Source organism: Neomonachus schauinslandi, chromosome 2 (genome assembly GCF_002201575.2).
Source record: "Neomonachus schauinslandi chromosome 2, ASM220157v2, whole genome shotgun sequence".
Classification (NCBI taxonomy): Eukaryota; Metazoa; Chordata; class Mammalia; order Carnivora; family Phocidae; genus Neomonachus; species Neomonachus schauinslandi.
In genome coordinates, this window is record NC_058404.1 from 194,430,727 (window position 1) to 194,451,459 (window position 20,733).

The window sequence follows — 20,733 nt, forward strand, 5'->3', positions numbered from 1 at the left end:
AGTCCAGTTTGGCTGAGCAGAGGGCCCGAGGTTGAGAGAGAGGTAGGCGGTGAGGTGGGAGAAAGGCACACTTCATCAGCCTTTCAAAAGGCTTCAGTTTTTAATTGAGATTGGGATGGGAAGCTGTTGGAGGCTGGGTAGCAGAGGCATAGATGATTTGGCTTGGTGTTAACAGAGTCTGGTTGTGCCATTGGGTATAGGGCATGAGGAGCAAGGGTGAAGATGGGGGAAGGGTTAAACTTTGGGTTTGTGTTCATCCCATTGCAATATGAAGGTAGCTTCAGCAAGTGTGGGGGAGGTGCAGGTGGTATGAGTGGGTGGATTCTGGGAAGATATCGTTCAGAGCAGAGGAAATTTCCTTTCAGTGTGTCTTAGAGCTCTGTCCCTGGGCCTGTTCTCACTAACATTTATATCCTCAGTAGGAAATCTACTAAGCACGTAGGCTGGCAAAACCAGCATGGAGGATATGGCCTAAATTGGAAGGTTGGGTGGCGGAACAGGGATCCAGGGTTAGTAAGACAAATGGGAGCAGTGGGCTCGAGGTAACCTAGTCAGTGGCAAATGGCTGGCTTCCCCAAACCAACCATATAGATAAACAAACCATGTCATCACATCACATCAGCACTCTTCAGGATCTCAATTGCTGTAAATTTGTTATGTATGATGTGGCTCTCAAAAAAGTTGTATGCTTTATCAATAAATACAATACTGAGGGAAAGAGGGGTAACAGCTTGATTCTTCTCTACTCTAATTGAACCGTTTGTCATATATTGGCATCCTTCCTTCCATATTCTCAAAAGGATATGCAAGCTGAACAGAATTAAGAGAAAAATGAGCAGGATAATTATGAAAAGCATAATGCAGCATAAGAAATGATTCAGGAATTAGAGATATCATGTCCGACAAAGAGAAGAATTTTACAGGTGGAGAGTTAATAAACAGTTTTAAGTAATTCATACTCAACATGATGAGTAGGGAATACTTAGATTTTCCTAAGACATTCCAGTGTAAACTTATTGACAGAAGCCCCAGATGAATATATTTCAATTTTATGTAAAAAAAGTCCAGCATCCAGAGTTGTTCAAAGATGAAATGTTTTGAACTGAAAAGTCATGAGTTCTCTATTCCCGCAGGTGCTCAAGCAGAGGCAAATAGGCTCTTAGACTGGGTGTTCTTTGAGAAATCTTCCAGTTCAGGGATCTCAGTCATCTGGGACTCTGGATTTGCTGGAGCCACAGCTCTTGTATCTTAATTCTTGAGCTGGATTGTAAACTCTATAAAGACAGTGCACATTATTCATCTTTGTTTTCCTCAGAGCACCCAGAACAATGTTTTACTTATTTTCAATTTTAAAAGAATTCTTGGAGAAAGAACAAGCATATGGTTTATGAAACTATTATAGGCTTGGTTTCAACACTATTTTAGACCCACATTAGACTTGTAGTATTTGTGTAGGAGTAGTAGCTAGGAATATACAACTTCTATTTTTGACTGAAGTATACCAGGAAGGGAAAAGAGGGTTCATTTTCAACTTTAACCTCATAGTTGAATTTTTTCAGCCTTTACTTGCTTTCTTTTTGACCACAGGAGGATGGAGGGTGTGCCCGAGCAGAGAGTCAGATAAACTGAGGAGCCAGGGCAAGGACGTGGTGGTCTCAGGGAGGCCTGCAGGGGTGGGGGGAGCCAGGAACATCCCCAGCTGCAGTCCCTAGGGCCTGCAGAGGGGCAGACTTGCATGGCACATGTCAAAAGCCCAATCAATCCATGACGTGGCAGCAAGGCCCCAGCTAGGAGATAAACCCCAGGGAGATGTGCCAGGTGGACCTGGCTCTGAGAGGGAACGACCTTAAAGAGGGATCTGAATTTGCTGGGAATGGCCCTCAGTGGTGTGTGGGGATCCCAACTTATAGTATGAGTCATCTTTGTGGATTTCCTCCTGTTCTAGGTCCTCAGTTATGAGCTCCTTTGTCTAGCCCACCGAGGGCCATGGGCCTGGAGCAAACTTGTGGTGCTCAGAATGAGACACAGGTCGTGTTCCATGTTCTCTCCATCCTTCTGTTTCTTCCTGGAGTCAATGGAAGAAGGCCAAGTCTGTGACGGTACTTTCTCTGGGAATTGATTTTAATTGATTTTTAATTTTTTTAAAAAAGATTTTATTTATTTATTTGACAGAGAGACACAGCAAGAGAGGGAACACAAGCAGGGGGAGTGGGAGAAGGAGAAGCAGGCTTCCCACAGAGCAGGGAGCCCGATGTGGGGCTCGATCCCAGGACCCTGGGATTGTGACCTGAGCCGAAGGCAGACGCTTAACGACTGAGCCACCCAGGCACCCCTTGATTTTAGTTTAGAGAGAGGACAGATGCAACACAGTATCCAGGAGCCAAAATAATGTCCCTTCCTATGTCTTTCTACTTTCATTCATGAGCATGATAAGAATTAAGGATGACTGGAAGACGTTCTTCGAGGTTCTATCTTGCAGAGGTTTGGACCCAAGCTTGTACACTCACTGAAGTTCAGGCATCTGCCATTTTTCAGGATTTCCTCTCTTGACAAGCACGTGGGATGTAAATGAGCATCTGCAACATTTTGGGGCCACACAGTCATGACCTTCTGAGCCCTAACGGGATGCCTGAGAAAAAACCATTTCTGGGTCAGTCTTGTTGACAAGGCTGGGACGTGAGGGTTGGAGCCGAGGGTGCAGAACCTCGTTATCACCATAGACTGTGTTTGCCAGCAGGGAATGTTCTGTTTATTTTCCACCGTGAAGGTCTGAGCGATCCCCTTCTGCTGTTGCACCATTTCCCTGAAGTTGAATGATAGACCCCGAGAAGGCCGACTATTCATCCAACATCTGTTTCTCCGATTTTCCAGGCTCCTTGTTGTTTTGAAGTGCTTGGAATCAGTGTTTTAAGTACATGTGGGCATAATATTCAGTATATTAATACACACTAGAGACAGTTCTGCCTACTAGAAAGCCAGGTACTACAGGGTTATAAAAGTCATTTGATACCTTGTAAAGCCCAAGACACGTCACCAATGCCCAGGCCCTGTTACTTGATGTAGTCAGGTGATAACATGTGTGCACTTGTACAACCTTGTCCAGCAAGTGCCAAAAGTTCATGCTAAGTACTACATAAATTATCACCTAATTAAGCACTGTTATGGTTTGGATTGGGGGGGGAAGTGTAAACTCAATTCTCCTTGGAGAGCAATATGCAGAAATATGATGTGGAATTAATTGTATGGGTCCAGGTCAAAGATCAAAGTACAAGTGGAATTGCCTTTGCAAGGGGAGAATTTGGAAAGGATTTTTGTTGGCATCTCAATAGTTTCATTTTTCATTATTTGGCTTCTGCCAAGCGGGCAACACCATTGGTTCCCTCTTCCTTCCTTCTGCAGTTCTCTGTAAGTGGGTTGAAGGGGCATCCTCTCCCGTCCCTTCTGCAGTCTCTGTCCACCCTAGTTCCCCGGCTAATCCAAACTGAAGGAGGAAGGCCTTGGGTTTGAATGTTGGCTCTCCTAATTACTGGCTAACTTTGGGCAAGTTACTTAACTCTGGAGGCTTAGGTTCCTCACCTGTAAAACAGGGATAGTTATAGTCCCAATGGCATTTGCTATTGCTATGCAATAGCACTTGCACGATGCTACAAGGGTTCAATAAACACTATTTTGCACTTGCACGATGCTACAAGGGTTCAATAAACACCAACTGTTACCCCCCCATCTTCTCTTCCTTCATAGAGTGACAGGGGCATTGAGTCCTTTCGTGACGGCTTAGATTTTGGGTTACCACTTATTCTCCACCCCAGATATCGTTCAAATTAAGGGGCCCATTTACCCATTTATAAATTCAAGACATTCATTTGTTAAACCCTCTATGTGTACCAGGTACTGTTCCTTTTCCTAGTTCCTGAGGCTGAAAATTTTCCAAGCTTGAATCTCTTCTGTGATCCTATTCTTGGAACCAAGTATTTTCTTTGGTCTCCTGGGAGACTCTTTGGTCCCTGACCATCTCCCCACTCCAGCTGGATTAATGTTCCCACTGAACTCCATTATTTATCTATGAGTGGCTGTGTGCCAGGGTGGATGAGAACGTGGTCTCTGGGGTCCAACTCTGTGATCTTGGGCAGGTGTTTTTATTCCTCTGTGACTTAATTTCATTATCTGCATTCTTTACAATAGCACCCACCTCATTGGTTTTGTGCTGGTGTCTTACCAGTTTGTTCTCAGATCCATTACTTATTATTCCTCTGAAAACGTATCTCTTGCCTCCCAGCAGTGTTCAGTCAATGGGAGACACTTGAAAGAGATTGGAGGGCCAGGGAAGGGAGATGTCAGGTGATTGGAGTCATTCCTCCAAGGTCCCAGCCCCTGTTGGGTAGCCTCCATATGTGCACTGAGTTTCTTCTGGTCACTCTGGCTTCTCAGCTCTGGAAGCCCATCCCTGTGTCCCCTCAACCTACATCCCTGTAGGTGGGGTCGTGTTTTCGTGTTTCTGCTACTCTCTGGGTTGCCTTGCCATTGTCTATTTGGTTATGCAGCTTTCCCAGTACTTTTGTAACCAAGTACCTCTATTAAATTCTTTCTATTGAACTATTAGAATGGACTCTACTTTCTTTACTTTGTAGGGTTTTTGTGAGACTACATGGAGTCATACATATAAAGCTCTTTAGGTAGTTACTGCTACATACTAAGCACTCAGCACATTTTAGTTATTTCATTTTATTGGAAAGCTTACCATATTATACTATAAATCTTGGTTTATTTGACATGTCTCCCCTCTGTGAGTTCCCCTTGTGAGGTTGAGGTTGGCCTCGTGTTTACGCCTGTATCCCCTGCCTCTACGATAGCACCTGGAGGATGACAAGTTCTCACCAGATGGGCAATGACTGTGATTCCATTTTGAGTTCCCTTTTCCCAACTTGTCCATCTCTCCTACTGCCTGTCTTCCCAGGAGCTGGATTCTTCCCTAGGACCCAGGCTGGCAGAAGGTCACCGACCAGCAGATCAGTCTGCGGGGTGGCAATCTGTGCTTGCCGAGATGGATGTGCAAACCTCCCAGACTCCCCATCCTGGCCTTTTCTCTCTCTGCTTCCTGCTTCCTCAGCTCCTGCAGCCACGCTGGCTGGGTGATCGGCATGGGCTCCTGCACCCATCCCCTGCCTGCCCAGCGATGTCTCCTTATCTTCCTCTCCATTGGGAGGTCCTCCTCATTCCTGTCATGCCCTGTTGGTGGGTAAACAACCAGGCCCTAGATCCTCCTCCATTTTTTTGAAGTCCTTTGGTGAGTGGATATGAAGGATCTCATATGCCAACATCCTCAGATCATTCTCAACTGATGCTGAGATTTTCTCTCTTTTCAATTGATTTCTGATATTTTTTGGAACATTAAGATATTCTTCAAGCACTGTCAGACCTTATGTGAATGTCCATGCATTGTGAACTCTGTGATTGAGCACTAAAATGTTTTCCATGCTTGTTTTGGGTGGACTGTGCATCATTTTGGGAGAGCAAAACTTCAATGGCCAGAGCCTAGTCATTTGAACTTTCACTTCTCCAGAGTTTTATCTTTACATTCCATGGAGGGAGACAAATAACAAGGAGAGTCCGTTAAATGCAATGGTGATTCACTGAACGTTTGCTGTGATCCTGCAAGACTGTCGAATGCTTGGGGCATCCATATGGACAAGACACGAATTACAGTCTCAAGGAGGTAACAGTCTGGAGCAAAGATGCAAATCTCTATAATCATGATGAACAGAGAACCATGTTCATGCAAAAAGTGCCTCGTGAACATAGAGAGGGAGTATTGATTCATCCAGAGTGGAGATCTGGGGAATCTGGAGAGGAGAGGAGGAAAGTAGATCATGAGGTTGATAGCAGAGATATTTTAAAAGCTCATTTTTAGGTGCCTGACTTCTTTAACTCTAGGCTTCTCTGATTAGGTTGAGGTTTCCCCTAGCATTCAGTTACATGCCTGGCCAAAGAGAAGGACTACTTTTTTCATAAGTACTCTGAGATTTTTGCATAGTTCAGAGTCGACAAGGCAGTTATATCTTTCTTGTCCTGTTATTCTTATACTACTACTGCTATTACTTCAGCTAGTCCAGCTGCTGTAAGGATTACTAGTTCTGCCATCAGGATGGCTACTACTAATAGAACTACTTCCTACTGCTCTTCCTACTGCCATGGTTAGGGAATCCTTACTTTTACCAGACATCATTCTAACGGCTTTATTATTTAAGAGAAAAAAACTATCAGTTTTTAAGAAGATGCTTCAAGGCTATTGCTAAAAAAGGGTGATTGTCCCATCAGAAAAACACAGTTAATAAAATGATCCCACTTCCAAAGTAGTCTGATAAATCACAATGTAATTCTTTTTTGGAGGGGTGGTGGTGGTTTTATTTATCTATCTATCTATCTATTTATTTATTTAATATTTTTTATTATTATGTTCAATTAGCCAATATATAGTATATCGTTAGTTTTTGATGTAGTGTTCTGAGCGGTAGTCTTGCTTTCATTTTTTTCTCTCTGTTGTTTCAGTAAGTATTCTTTGATGAATGGTAATCATTTGTCCCCAGGTCATCTCTTTTCAATATCGATCGCTAAAACTTCTCTTTTGTATCTTTCCAAACTATTTTGTGTAGGACTTTGAATACTAAATAATGCCAAATGGATAAGCTATGTGTGTACAGTTCTCTTGAGTCATGAAATGTGCCTATAGTTCCTCAAATGTAATTTAATGCCTTGCAATTTAACGCCTCTGTGCCTTGCACATGTTCTTGTTTCAAACAGGAACTACCTTTTTTCTTTCTCTGACAGGTCAACCCTTGGGCGTTCTTAATGTCTAATTCAGAGGTCTTCTCACCAGAAAACCATTTCCTTAGCTGGAGGTCAGGATTAGATGCAGCCTTTCCATTTTTATCACACTCTGCTGCTTTTTTTCCATCATGTACACATTCAATGCTCTAAATATTATCATTTATCACATATGATTATGCTTGTTTGTCACTGATTCACTTGTTTGTGAATCAGCTTGTATACTATAAGCTCTTTTGTATTCTTTTTTTAAAGATTTATTTATTTATGAGAGAGAGAGAGCGAGAGCGAGCATGCTCACATGTGTGCTTGCATGAGTAGGGGGAGGGGCAGAGTCAGAGGGAGAGAGAGAATCTCAAGCAGACTGCCCGCTGAGTGCAAGCCCTGCCCGGGGCTTGATCTTACAATCGTGAGATCATGACCAGAGCTGAAATCAAGAGTTGGATGCTTAACTGACTGAACCAGCCAGGTGCCTCTGGATTTTGTATTCTTGATACTAACTACCCTCCTTGTCACACAGTAAGTATTTCTGGAGCAAACGAACAAGTGAAGTTAGATCCAGGGACCATGCGGAGCAGGGATAAAATTCATTTTCCTAGTCCTAAGCTTTCTTTCTTTCTTTTTTTTTTTTTTAAAGATTTTATTTATTTATTTGACAGAGAGAGACACAGCTAGAGAGGGAACACAAGCAGGGGGAGTGGGAACGGGAGAAGCAGGTTTCCCGCTGAGCAGGGAGCCCAGTGATCCCAGAACTCTGGGATCATGACCTGAGCCTAAGGCACACGCTTAACAACTAAGCCACTCAGGCGCCCTGAGTCCTAAGTTTTCTATGAACAGAATTCATCTGGTTGCACTGCAGTACTTTTTTCATTTCCACATTTAGCTCCATTAAACTAGGTGTATATATATGTCAATCTGACGCACCCCGTGTGCTAGAATGGCCTCAGGGACAGTGGTGGAAACATTTCACTCACTTTGGCAGAGAGAGAAGAATGAGATTGGAGAACACATCAAACATCAGCAGCTCAACTGAGGGAACTGGAGTCTTTATTTCCAGTCCAATGACTGGAATATTTCTCAGGGTGGGAAGGACGGAGTGTAATAATTTGTGTGAGACTCTCAGCTGGCAATATTAATGAGAAACGGCCTCTTTCAGGTTTGAATGGTGTGAGCTCAGGAAGGCCCTGTGAGGCTGAGTCTGTTTTAAATATCTCTCAGCTTGACTCATCTTGGTACCAGCTCCTCCAAACTCACAGTGCCTTGGACAGTTTCCTCTCTCTGGAATGGAGTATGTATGTTGGCAAGAGCAGGCCAGGCAAGGGCCATCCTGGCTTAGCTGATTCAGGGAGGAATGTTGTAGTTAACTGGGTAAGACCGTTTGAAAGAAATCACTCAGAAGAGCAGCAAGATGTTGCCTTCAAACAAGTTAACTTCAAATAAAGTTTCCTTTGTTTACTTAGAAGCCATATCTTGGCTTCTAGATGTCTAAAAACGTTTGGACTGAGGTGTTCAGTCCAGAAGAAATCTCATAGCCCATTACAGATAAATAGAAGCTGGGAGGGTGTATGGAGGTTCAAGAGTTGTGGAGAAGCAATGAATACTTACCTCCCTTCCACCCCTGCTCTGGCTTCACTGTCTGCAATGAGATATAGGACCAAAGAGTAAGGCAGATAAGGTCAAAATACTACCTCTTGACTGATAGTGGAAGGATTAGAGAGCACAGAGTTTAGTGAGACAGCCAGATAGACTGCCTAAGTCATAGGTGATGCTGGATCCTGAGACTTGGGGTATCAGACAACTGAGGATAAACGTACCCTTTGTGCAACGAGAGATACATATGCTCCCAAGAGGAAGGAGAGAAGAAGGAACAAGCATGACTTTCTTTATTTTCTTTAAAACTCACCCACTGGATATGTCTTTCCTCTTCCACTAGTGTGTAGTGAGTGAGGGGCAGTGGGAATGAGAACACTATGCTGATGAGTCTCCTTTTATGTGAAAATCAGGCATGGCAAAGTGGCCTCCTCTCTCTCTATCCCATCTGAGCATTAGTCACCCACCATGTGTCCCACACGTTGCTTACATGACCTGATGCGGCCCTCACTACAACCCAGTATGTGCTAAGGCTCAAATCTGTATTCTGACTATCTGATTTGTATCTGAGCTCCACTGTTTGCTAGTTTTGTGAGTGTAGGCAAACGATGCAGTTTTGGGAGCGCGTTTCTTAAGGTGCAAAATGGAGGTAATAGCAGTTCCTACCTTATAGCGTGTCCTGAGGATTAGTTAATTAGAACAGGCAATACAGAATATAGTTTATATATGACACCGCACTTAACAAACGTTATACATGTGTGATATTATTTTCACAGATTAAAAACAACAGCAACAACAAAGTTCAGAGAAGTTGGGTAATTTGCTGACATGCCATAGGTAATAAATGTCACACAAAATTTGGGACTGTCTGACCCTGATGCCCATGCTTTTTCTGCTTCATTATGCTTCTTTCTCCCATGATTGATTCAGTTATTGACCACTGGAGATTGATTCAACTTCCAGCCCCTCCCCCTCCCAAAAAGTCCCTTGACTGAAAGTTCCTACTTTGTAATTCCAAGGTTGGTTCCCTTGGCAACCAGCCCTCCTTCTTAGGTGGGGGTCCCAAAGTCACCTCCTTAACATACCAAAAGGCCCCTTTACTGCCCTCGTCACTTAGGAAACTCTTAGGGTTTTTGAGACCCAGGAGCCAGGAAATGTGGATGAAGACCAAATATATATAAGAATATATGAGATACGAGAAATATGTATTTGGTCGTCTGAATGACAAAATATATATTTTTTACTAATCACAACATTTCAACAACCTCCTATCTTCTCCATTGTTTTCAACTACTACCACCCCTCTCTCCCTAGGACCCATTGTCAAAATTCTTTTTCTTCAGAAAAACCTAATAATGATGACAATTAATATTTAGCGAGTGCTGAGTATGCATCAGATTTTTTCTTTCTAAGTGTTTTACATTTATTAAAACATATTATCCTCACAATAACAATTTGAGTTAAGTAATATTCTCCCTATTTTACAAATAAGAAAACACACAAAGATGTTAGGGAACTTGTCCAAAGTCTCAGAGCTAGTAAGTGGTGGAGCTAAAATATAAACCTAGGCAGGCTGGCTTCAGACTGTAAGCTCTTAACTACTAGCTATATTGTCCCTCGTGAATTACTAAGATGAATCATGCCAGGAAATTCCTGGGCTCCAAATAACCTTCCTCCATTTGGGTTTTGTCCTATGTCCATGCCATACACAGTCCCAGATCTCATTCTTCTCTTCAGACCCTCCACCTCTCCCAACCAAGTCTGACCACTTCCATTTTGGTGCCACTGTGATTCCTGTCAATCATTCCTATTATAACCACTTATATTCACTCTGGCACATTTTTTTTTATTAGTAAAATGTCATAATTTATTGAGATATAGCTTATATTCAAAGAAATATAAAGATCTTGAGTGTACAGTTTAATTAGTTTTGACAAACTCTATAAACCACACTCCTCTCAGATACGGAACTTTTCCATTTGCTCAGGAAATTCCCTCATGCCCCCTTCTAGCTGATTCCTGCACATCCTTCTTCTCCAAACCAGCCACTGTTCTGGTTTCTTTCACTGTTGGTTTAGCTTTGCCTAAGTATGTCATATAAATGGAATCATACAGTATGTAACTTTGCTTGTTTTTATTTCACCTAGTACAGTGTTTTGAGATTCATTCCATATTGTTGAATGTATCAATAGTTTATGATTTTATTGGTCATATTCCATGATATAAATGTATTTGAAATTTGTTTAGTCAACGGATATCCTGACATTCGTTCATTTATTTTTCTGATGGGACACTTGTGTTTCTCTTTTCAGATTTTGACTCTCATGAATAAAGAGCTCTGAACATTCTTGGACCCATACTTTTGTGGACATAAAACATGTTTTCATTTCTCTCAGATAAATGCAAAGAAGTGGAATTCATGGACCAGAGAGTAGAAGTTTTATTTTATTAAAAAAAATTGCTGAACCATTTTCCAAAATGGATGTACCATTTTATACTCTCACCACCGATGGATGAGTGTTCCAGTTGCTTCTTATCCTTATTGCCACTTGGTATTTTCAGTGTTTAATTTTAATCATTTTTGTGGGTGGGTAGTAATATCTCCATGTGGTTTTAGCTTGCATTTTCCTGCTGACTAAAGATGTTGAACTTTTTGGCTATTCATCTATCTTCTCTCATGAGATGTCTGTTCAAGTATTTTGCTTTCTGCCCACCTCTACCATTTCTATATAGATTTCTTGACTTTTAATTTTTGAATTGTAAGTGCTTATAGATTATGGATACAATCCCTTGTTTGATTTATACTGCAAATATTTTCTCCCATTGTGTGGCCTGTCCAGTCATTTTCTTAATGGTGTTTTTTGATGAATAGAAGACCAATTTTGATAAAATGCAATTGATCAATTTTTTTTTCTTTAATAGTTAGTACTTTCATGGTTCTGAAAATCTTTACCTATACCAAGGCCATGAAGATGACCTTCAATACTTAATAGTTTGCATTTTACCTTAGGTCTATAATCTATTTTGAGTTATTTTTTGTGTGCCATGTGAGGTAGGAGTTTATACCTTCTTTCCCTCCATATCTAGTTATTTGGGAAAAATTGATTGAAAAACTTTCTTACATTGAATTGCTCTGTGTATTTTTTCAAACCTTAACTGACTGAAAAAGTAAGAGTATACAACTTGCTTGTTCCCATCTTTAGGGGAAAAGTTTTACATTGATTGATTTGTGGGTGTTAAGTCAACATTGCATTTCTCAGATGAACCCCTCTGAATTGTGATGCATTGCCTTTTTAAAATATATTGCAGAATTTAAATTGCTAATATTTTAAAAATATTTTTTCTATTATATTCATGTGTAATGCTGATCATTAGTTCTCTTTTAATGTTTTTGAATGATCTTGGGATCATGGTTATACTGTGCTCATAAAACAAGTGTTCAAGACTGTGAGTTTTTACTTATTTGTTAGAATTCACTAGTGTCTCCATTTGACTCTATTTGATAGAATTCACTAGTGTCTCCATTTGGCTCTGAGCTTTCTTCATAGTATGCTTTTTATTTTATTTTTTTAATTTATTTTTTAAAAAATATTTTATTTATTTGAGAGAGAAAGTACGTGCTAGCCAGGGGAGGAGCAGAGGGAGAGGGACAAGCAGACTCCGTGCTGAGTTCGGAGCCTGATACGGGGCTTAATCTCACCACCCTGAGATCGTGACCTGAGCTGAAATCAAGAGTCAGATGCTCAACCGACTGAGCCACCCAGGAGCCCCTTCATGGTAGCTTTTTAAATACTAATTTGATTTTATTAGTAAATATAAGGCTACTTAGATTTTCTATTTCTTCTTGGGTCTGTAAAACCTATGGTGATATTCCCTCTTTCATTCCTGATACTAATAATTTCTGTTTTTTTGTCTGTTTTTTAATTTAGTCACAGTAGAAACTTATCAATATTCTTGAACTTTTCAAAGAACCAACATTTAATTTTATTGATTTCCTCTACACTTGTTTATTTTCTATTTTATTGGTTTGTATTGTTTTACATTATTTCTTCCTTCTACTGACTTTAGGCTTAATTTCTTCTTTTTCTGGCTTCTGTGTTGGAAGCTTAGATCCTTGACTTTAAGCATTTATTCTTTTCTAATATAAGTAGATAGAGCTATAAAATTTCCTCTAAGCAGTGCTTTAGTTGCCTCCCAATGCATGTTTAGATGTGTCTTAATTATCATTCCATTGAAAATATTTTTTAATTTTGCCAGCTGTAATTCTTTGACCGAAACCAAGAGTCAGATACTTAACTGACTGCACAACCCAGGCACCCCTACACCACCTTTATTTCTGAAGTGTATTTGTGCTGGATATAGAACTCTAATTAAAAAAAAAAAAGTTAAGCAATTCGAACATGTTTTATTACCTTCTGGTTAACACTGTTTCTGATAAGAGCCCAGCAGTCATGCTTACTGTTGCCTTGCAGATAATGCATCCCCTTTCTACAGATGCTTTTAGGATGTTCTTTTCACCTTTTTTTTTGGCAATTTAATTATGATATTCCTAGATGTATTTATCCTTCTTTGGGTCTGATAATATTCTTGATTTTTTCATCAAATTTGGAAAATATGTGACCAAATATCTTCATTTTTTAAAAATTCAATTAACCAACATACAGTACATCATTAGTTTCAGATGTAGTGTTCAATAATTTATCAGTTGTGTATAAGACCCAATGCTCATCACATCACGTGCCCTCCTTAATACCCATCATCCAGTTACCCCATCCCCCACCCATCTCTTCTCTAGCAACCCTCAGTTTGTTTCCTAGAGTTAAGAGTCTCTCATGGTTTGTCTCCCTCTCTGATTTTTTCCCATTCCGTTTTCCCTCCCTTCCCCTATGACTCTCTGTGCTGTTTCTTATATTGCACATATGAGTGAAACCATATGAAATTGTCTTTCTCTGATTGACTTATTTCACTCAGCATAATACCTTCCAGTTCCATCTACATTGATGTAAATGGTAAGTATTTATCCTTTCTGATGGCTAAGTAGAATTCCATTGTATATATATACACCACATCTTCTTTATCCATTCGTCTGTCGAAGGACATTTTGGCTTTATCCACAGTTTGGCTGTTGTGGACATTGCTGCTGTAAACATTGGGGTGCAGGTGCCCCTCCAAATCACAACATTTGTATTTTGGGGGTAAATACCTAGTAGTGCAATTGCTGGGTCCTAGGGTAGCTCTATTTTTAACTTCTTAAGGAACCTCCATACTGCTTTCCAGAGTGACAGCACCAGTTTGCATTCCCACCAACAGTGTAAGAGGGTTCCCCTTTCTCCACAACCTCTCCAACATTTGTTGTTTCCTTCCCTGTCCATTTTTGCCATTCTAACTGGTGTAAGGTGGGATCTCATTGTGGTTTTGATTTGAATTTCCCTGATGCCAAGGGATGTGGAACATTTTTTCATGTGTCTGTTGGCCCAAATATCTTCATTTTGGGGGGCCAAATATTTTGGCCGAATTTCTCTGACCTCCTTTCTTGGGGGCTCCCATGACCCACCTCTTTGAGCACTTGTCTTTGTGTCACCAAGGCTCTGCTAATTTTTTCAGGCTTTTCCTTTTTTGTGCTTTGCTTCCATTTGAATTGTTTCTGTTGCCAGTTCTCTAAGACTGTTTTTTCTCCAGAAGTGTCTAATTTGTCATTAAACCACTCTTGAATTTTTTACTTCAGATATTATAATTCTATTTTCGGGTTTAGTGTTTTTATTTAGTTTTTATTTCAATTTCCATTTATCTTATGTTCTCTTTTCTTTTCTTTTTAAATTTTATTTTATTATGTTATGTTAGTCACCTTACAATACATCATTAGTTTTTGATGTGGTGATCCACGATCCACTGTTTTCGTATAACACCCAGTGCTCCATGCAGTACGTGCCCTCCTTAATACCCATCACCGGGCTAACCAATCCCCCCTCCCGCCTCCCCTCTAAAACCCTGTTTGTTTCTTAGAGTCCATAGTCTCTCATGGTTCATCTCTCCCTCCAATTCCATCCCCCCATTTTTCCCTTCCTTCTCCTAATGTCCTCCATGTTATTCTTTATGTTCCACAAATAAGTGAAACCATACGTGGTTTCACTTATGTTCTCTTTTCTATGTTTTGCCACATCATGTTTTCCTTAAATATTTTGAACATATTTTATAATAATTATTTTAAAGTCCTTATCTGTTAAATCCAAACCTGCTAAATAGATGTAGACATGTCTACTTCTACTGACTTGTCTTTCTCCTGCTTATAGGTCACATTTTCCTACTCCTCTGCATTTCTTTTTTTTTTTTGACTGTAGGAATATTTTAATTCATATGTTTTAATTCATTACATAATAATAATAATATCACAGTCTATTTTACAAGTTAAATGTATGAGAACGTATGAAATAGAAGTGGTAGGAAAAAAACTAAACATAGGTCAGGAATATGAATTTTTCCAAAACTAGGGGCCAAAGGAAGACGTGTCGCCTGCAGGGCCCAAGGAGGAGGCAGGGCGGGGGCGGGAACAGCAGTGGCTTTCGTGGTAAGCGTCTGTCCCGCGTCACCCTGGGAAGGAGTCAAGGCTCACCCTCTGCCCTGGTCTGGGGTTGGGAGTTGAGTCTGGTCAGTGGAAGATGGCGGCTCAGGAATTAACAGCCATCTGGTAACCTACACAGAACTGGTCCCCTGGTGGCCGCAGGTGGGTTCTGCCGTACAGGGAATTAGGGGTGGAAGTGTCAAAAACCAAATGTGTGGAGGAAAAAAGTAAACAGTTTCCTCCTTCCCCCCCAAAACCCAAATTCTTGAAATGCACACACATTCTTCTCTCAAACGTAGAAAAGTCTCACTCTGGATGTGCTTACAAGAAGATCGTCTTCAAAACACTTTGTCTCTATGATAACATTCCCAGTCGGCACGCTGGCGGGCGTCATCTGGGACTCGGGCGCTGCCTCTATCAGGGACTGCCAGGTGTTTGTGGAGTTCGGGGTCACAAAGCCAAACTCGAAGAACCACTCTTCCAGACCTTGCCCTGTTCCAGGCGGAATTTTTCCATTTGCTCTGCTGAAGAGAAGTTCAATTCTCGAGACACTGCCTTGCACTTGAGGATTTTCTTGGGAACACGGGCTTCATGCTCCTCTCCAGGGACTGACAGATCTTCTGTTCCTTGCCACAGTACCTTCCCTGTCTCAGCATCCCGGAGGTTCATCCAGTTTAGTTTGAAGCCCCTCAGGATCTCCCTGGCCCGCTCGTCCTTTGCTGACAGGATGCGGTGGTCGCCGCCTGCAGCTCTCCTACACTGGCCCCGCGGAGCTTCGCAGACGGTGCCCAGGAACGGAGGACGGAGCCGCAGCCGGGCCTGGAGACCTCGGGCGAGCAGCTGCCGCGGCCAGACCCGGACCGGCCTCTCCCTCCCCTCAGCTCCCGCTCCTGATCCCTTCTCCCCTCCTCTGCATTTCTGGCAACACTTTCCTTTATACTAGAGATTGTGAATTCTACAGAATTGAATGCTTGGATTTTGTGTTTCTTTAGCATTGCTGACTTTTGGTCTGGTAGCCAGTTAATGTACTTGTGGATCTGCCTGAACTTTTTTGAGGACTTTTTAAAGCTTTGTTAGAGTGAGTGAGGGGAGTTTACTTTATTGTTAGGGGAGCACCCTGTCCTCATGCATGACCTTTCCAGTATCTCAGCTGAAGGCCTGGCTGGTTTATCAAGTTCTCTCCACTTAGTCTGGCTGGAGCTCTCACATGTCTCAGTCTTTCCTGTTCTGCTCATAAATCCCTGATCAGATTTTTTTGCCAGGTGTTATGGGTTGAAATGTGTCATTTCCTGCCCCTGCCCCATTCCTGTGTTGAACTGCTAACCCTCAATACCACATAATGTGAACTTATTTGGAAGCAGGATCATTGCAGATATAATTAGCTAAATTAAGATGAGGTCATACTAGAGTAGGGTGGAATCCCAATCCAACATGACTAATGTCCTTATAAAAAGGAGAAATTTGGACACAGACATGCACAGGGAAAATGACAAGTGACCATGAAGGCAGAAATTAGGGTGACACGTTTCCAAACGAAGGAATGCCAAAGAATGCCAGCAACCATCAGAAGCCAGGGAAGAGGCATGGAACAGATCCTTTCCTTCTATAGCCCTCGGAAGGAACCAACCCTTGATCTTGGTCTCGCAGCCTCCCAAACTCTGAGACAGATTTTCTGTTGTTTCAGACACATGGTCCATGGTACTAAATGACAGCAGCCCTAGGAAACTAATATACCAAACCTCACAAAATTGCCCTATGGTATATATGCAGCTTACTAATTACCTTAGACTCAAGAGACCCCTCAGAATTTCTGGATCTCCTTCCCGGCACAGTGTCCTCCTCGTTGGCATTGTGCGTCCAGCATTCCAATGACTTTATTTGTCTTTTCCATCTCTGCCTGCTCAGCTCAGCAAGACCATGCTCTGCTCGGGCTTCACCTCCCTGCATTGCAAACCAGAAAATTCTCCCAGCAAGGAAGCTGTGCAAACATGGGCCACTCCTTGCATGTCTCTCATCCATCTCAGGCAGCACAGTGTTTCACTGCCTATTGTCCAACGTCTGAATTATTTCATGTGTTTCATACTGTTTTCAAAGTTTAGGATCAGAGGGTAGTCCTGTAACAGTTACTCTGTCATGGTTATCTGGTATAATTTTTTTTATATTCCAGACTACCCCTTTATATGGATAACTATATAAGAAATCATAACTTATGTTCCCCTCTTCCAACATTGTATGACACAGGAAATACACATTCATTCAATCCATTCTGCTTTCCTTCCTCCTGCCCTTGACTAAGCTAGGCACTTGGAGAAGAAAATGATACCCATTCTTTTCAAGTGGGAGTGCAGACAAGAAAAATTGCTACTGAAATACAGTTTAATAAACACCTTGCGAGGGTAGGACAGGACATTATGGGAACACTGAAAAGAAGTGCTTACTGCCACTAGGTACTCAGCAAGTGCTCAACAAATGCTTGTCAAATTCAAGAGGGAACTCTATATGTGTTCGGTAAGATTTCCAAGACACTCCATTAATTCATTAAAGAAATATGTACTTCATACCTACTATGTAATAAACTCCGTTCCAAGAATATGGAAAGCAGCTGCAAACAAGAGAGCCCAAAGTGTTTCTTAAATAAATACATAGATGCAAAATGTCTTATTAATAAATTCCCTTCATAAATATTTATTAAGTGCCTTCTATGTTGTAGGCACAGTTCTAAAAAATTTTACCTATTCTCTAAAGCAATTAGTGAAAATAATCTATCATTGGTATTATTTGGAAGTAGAATTTTAAGACCCGAGTTCTGAATTAGGCACAGACATGTAATCGATATGGTAGATTTCGGATGTTGTTAGGCAGACTGCCCTGGGGGAATCTTCTAAGGGGATGATCAGGATCCAATTCCATGATTCTTGTAGTCTGTCATCTGCTTTGAGAATATGAAATGTTCAAGAAAATGGAGAGGAAGAATGGTGGGAGCTTTTCTTTGTAAGGAGTTTCTCTTATGTGTCAATTCCAATCCTAACCTGGTCAGGTAAAGGGTTGAGGTGTTAGGTCTTTCTCATGCTTAGAGAGCTTGTTCCAATGGCAGCACTCATAAAGCTTTAGTTATGTTCCCTGCAGTTGGTGGACACCAAGGACCCAGACATACTATCACCTCAGAAAAGCTAGAGCAACCTGTGACGGGCCAGAGAGAGTAGACTACAGTGCCTGGCAAGTAACCAGAGAAGGAAGAAGTACAAGGGCATGTTTCATGGAGCAGATGGTGACAGAGCCAGCCTGGAGCCATTTCAAGTCCTGCCCAAGCGGACTGCCTGGGAGTGCTTTTGGGCTTACGTGGCACAATGGATGTGGACCTCATCTTTGAGGAATCTAGGGTGCGGGAAGCAGCCAGGTGAAGGCAAGGCATTGCCCACGTCAGAGGAGTCGTAGTTGGAGGGGCCAGCAGAGAAGCTTCCAAACAACTTTCAAAGAATCTACAAGGAAAGAGCTACTGCTGTCCAATTGCCAGGTCCAGAGAGCATGAAGCCATTCACTCTAGTAGAAACTGCCTTTTCTCCTCCTCTTCTCCTTGGCAGCCCATCCTCTTTGACTTTTATGAGGTGTGGAGCAGCAGCTAGTGAGTGGGGGAGGAAATGGAAGAGAAAGAGGGCAGAAGCCAAACATAGCCACCTAGCCTGAGGTGACGGTGGTATGGGAGAAGTCTAGCCTTGAAGGAAGGTTGAAATGTGACTAGTAACTTCGGCAGACACTTCCAGTAACTGAATTGAGATTGTGTTTTGTGACTTAATATGGTGGTAGAACTACAGGAATTAAATGAAAAATATGGTTCCTGACAATTTTTCATCTTCCTCCTCTGAATAAATTTGAACAAGACCATAAGAGATGAAGATTCAATGTTTTTGATTATGTCTGGTGGGTTGTGTTTGTCTAATCAACTGGCTGCACTTTGAAAATTTTCTTTAGCTACTGACAGGGATTTCATGCATTTCTTCTCCAATCCTCATACCAGATGAGCTCTGTCAATATTATCCACACAAATGTTAAGGTCTCAGCCCTTAGAAGATAGAGGATTTTACAGTCTATTTGCCAGAGTCATCAAGAGACTCAAGTTTGAGTGTTTAGAAATCTGGGTGTCAAGGAATCTCTTTTTCTGCTCTCTTTGTCAGAGATCTTGGGAGGGGTGGAGGGTGTCAACCAAATGACTTGGGAATTCCCTTTTCAATGTTTGGACATTTTATTCCCCAAGGGCAGGAGTGGGGAGAGAAGCAATAACTAAAAAGTCCACTAACGAAGATAGACAGGCATAGGGGCCTCACCAGAAACAACTTTTTGGTGACTCCTGTTGGAGGAGCTGCCTCTCCTGGCTATTTCTTGGGTAACTCTCCCTAGTCAGTTCCACTTGGAAAGACAAACAGCATTAAAACTAAAGAAAGTTCCACAGCTGACTCTATGGCATTAGAATTATCACCCAACAAAATTACAGTCTGTAGCCAAAAGACACCTTGTCACAGTGTCAGAGCAAGCATGGCTGACGATGTCCAGGGGAAAAAGAGAAGCCTGTCTAGACAGATTGGAACGTCTCATGTGCCTAATTAAACAGTCCCTCTTACAGCTGGGGCTGTGTGAAAAGTTTGCTTGTTTATTAATTACTGGTGGAACATACTTTTAAAGAGGTGCCATGCACTTCATCCTCTTCCATGGATTCATGGGGATTAGGAGCCCAAAAGGGCCCTAGGATCAAATAATCCAATCCTGTAAATTTCCAGAAGAGAAAAACTGAAGATCAGAGAGATCAGAGAGGATGACAAGGATGAGGAGTGAGCCAGTGGCAGTGACAACATTAGAATCCACATTTCCAACATCCAGTCCACGGCTTTGTCCACCATGCCAGCCTGCCTATTGTGTAGACAGATGATGTGGTCACCCCAAAGGTGCTGCTAGGAAGGCTCTTTGTTGAGATTTATTCCCCCACGTGACTACCCTATTTATTAAGTTTCTCTCATTACTGGTTCATCCCTTTGGGATGTCAGTCCAGCTATCTGCCTTAAAAGTATGAATATCCTTGAATGGAGCAACACAACCCAGGCTTGGATTCTCCTAGAAGCAGTCCCAGAGACAAGGACTTGAGGGCCAGCAGTTTATTTTGGAGGTGATTCTGGGGAGCATTGGTGTGGGAGTGTGGAGGACACAGAGAAGACAAGGAAACCAAGAGAAGGTAAGCTATTGAATAGGCGACTGTTATGGGCAGCTGAGGCTCCAGCCCTTTGGGGGAATTCTGGGAGGAAATGGCCAATATATGTCAGAGTTGGCCCATTAGAATGACAATAAAGTTAGGGAAGTTGTCACTCCAGCTGTCATTGGTTGACAGCTATTCCCCAGGGGCCATGGACACTCGCTCTTCCAGTCTGTCATGCTTGGGCCGGCACTAAGGCAGAGAACACCAGTGTTTGCCGTAGGTCCCTGTTGGGTACGTCCTGGGCAGGGGGTGTTGGGTCAGTCTGTGCAGCTGTGTGTCAAGAGTCGCTACCTATCAGTGCTTGCCAGCTTAGTGTGAACTAGACTATGTGAGGGCTTGCCTCCATGACATCTAAGGTTGGAGAAGTGAGGACAGTGGTCCATTTGCTGGGGGTGGAAGGAGTTGAGTGAAGAGTTTGGGCAAACAGAACACTACCTGCCCAGGAAATAGCAGGCTCCCATGCTTGCAGACAAGTTTACAATGCAGAGTTCTGGAGGTCTGACCTGTTTATAGGTTACTT

The 20,733-nt window shown here is 42.0% G+C and overlaps 1 protein-coding gene across 1 annotated transcript; it reads right to left on the reverse strand.

Annotated features, from left to right (window-relative positions):
- Positions 1-15,260: 15,260 nt before the first annotated feature.
- Positions 15,261-16,821, reverse strand: LOC110571320 (retinal rod rhodopsin-sensitive cGMP 3',5'-cyclic phosphodiesterase subunit delta-like). Its single transcript, XM_044913111.1, is given in 3 exon segments — positions 15,261-15,466; positions 15,469-15,881; positions 16,754-16,821. Coding segments are annotated over 3 exon segments (687 nt in total).
- Positions 16,822-20,733: the final 3,912 nt, after the last annotated feature.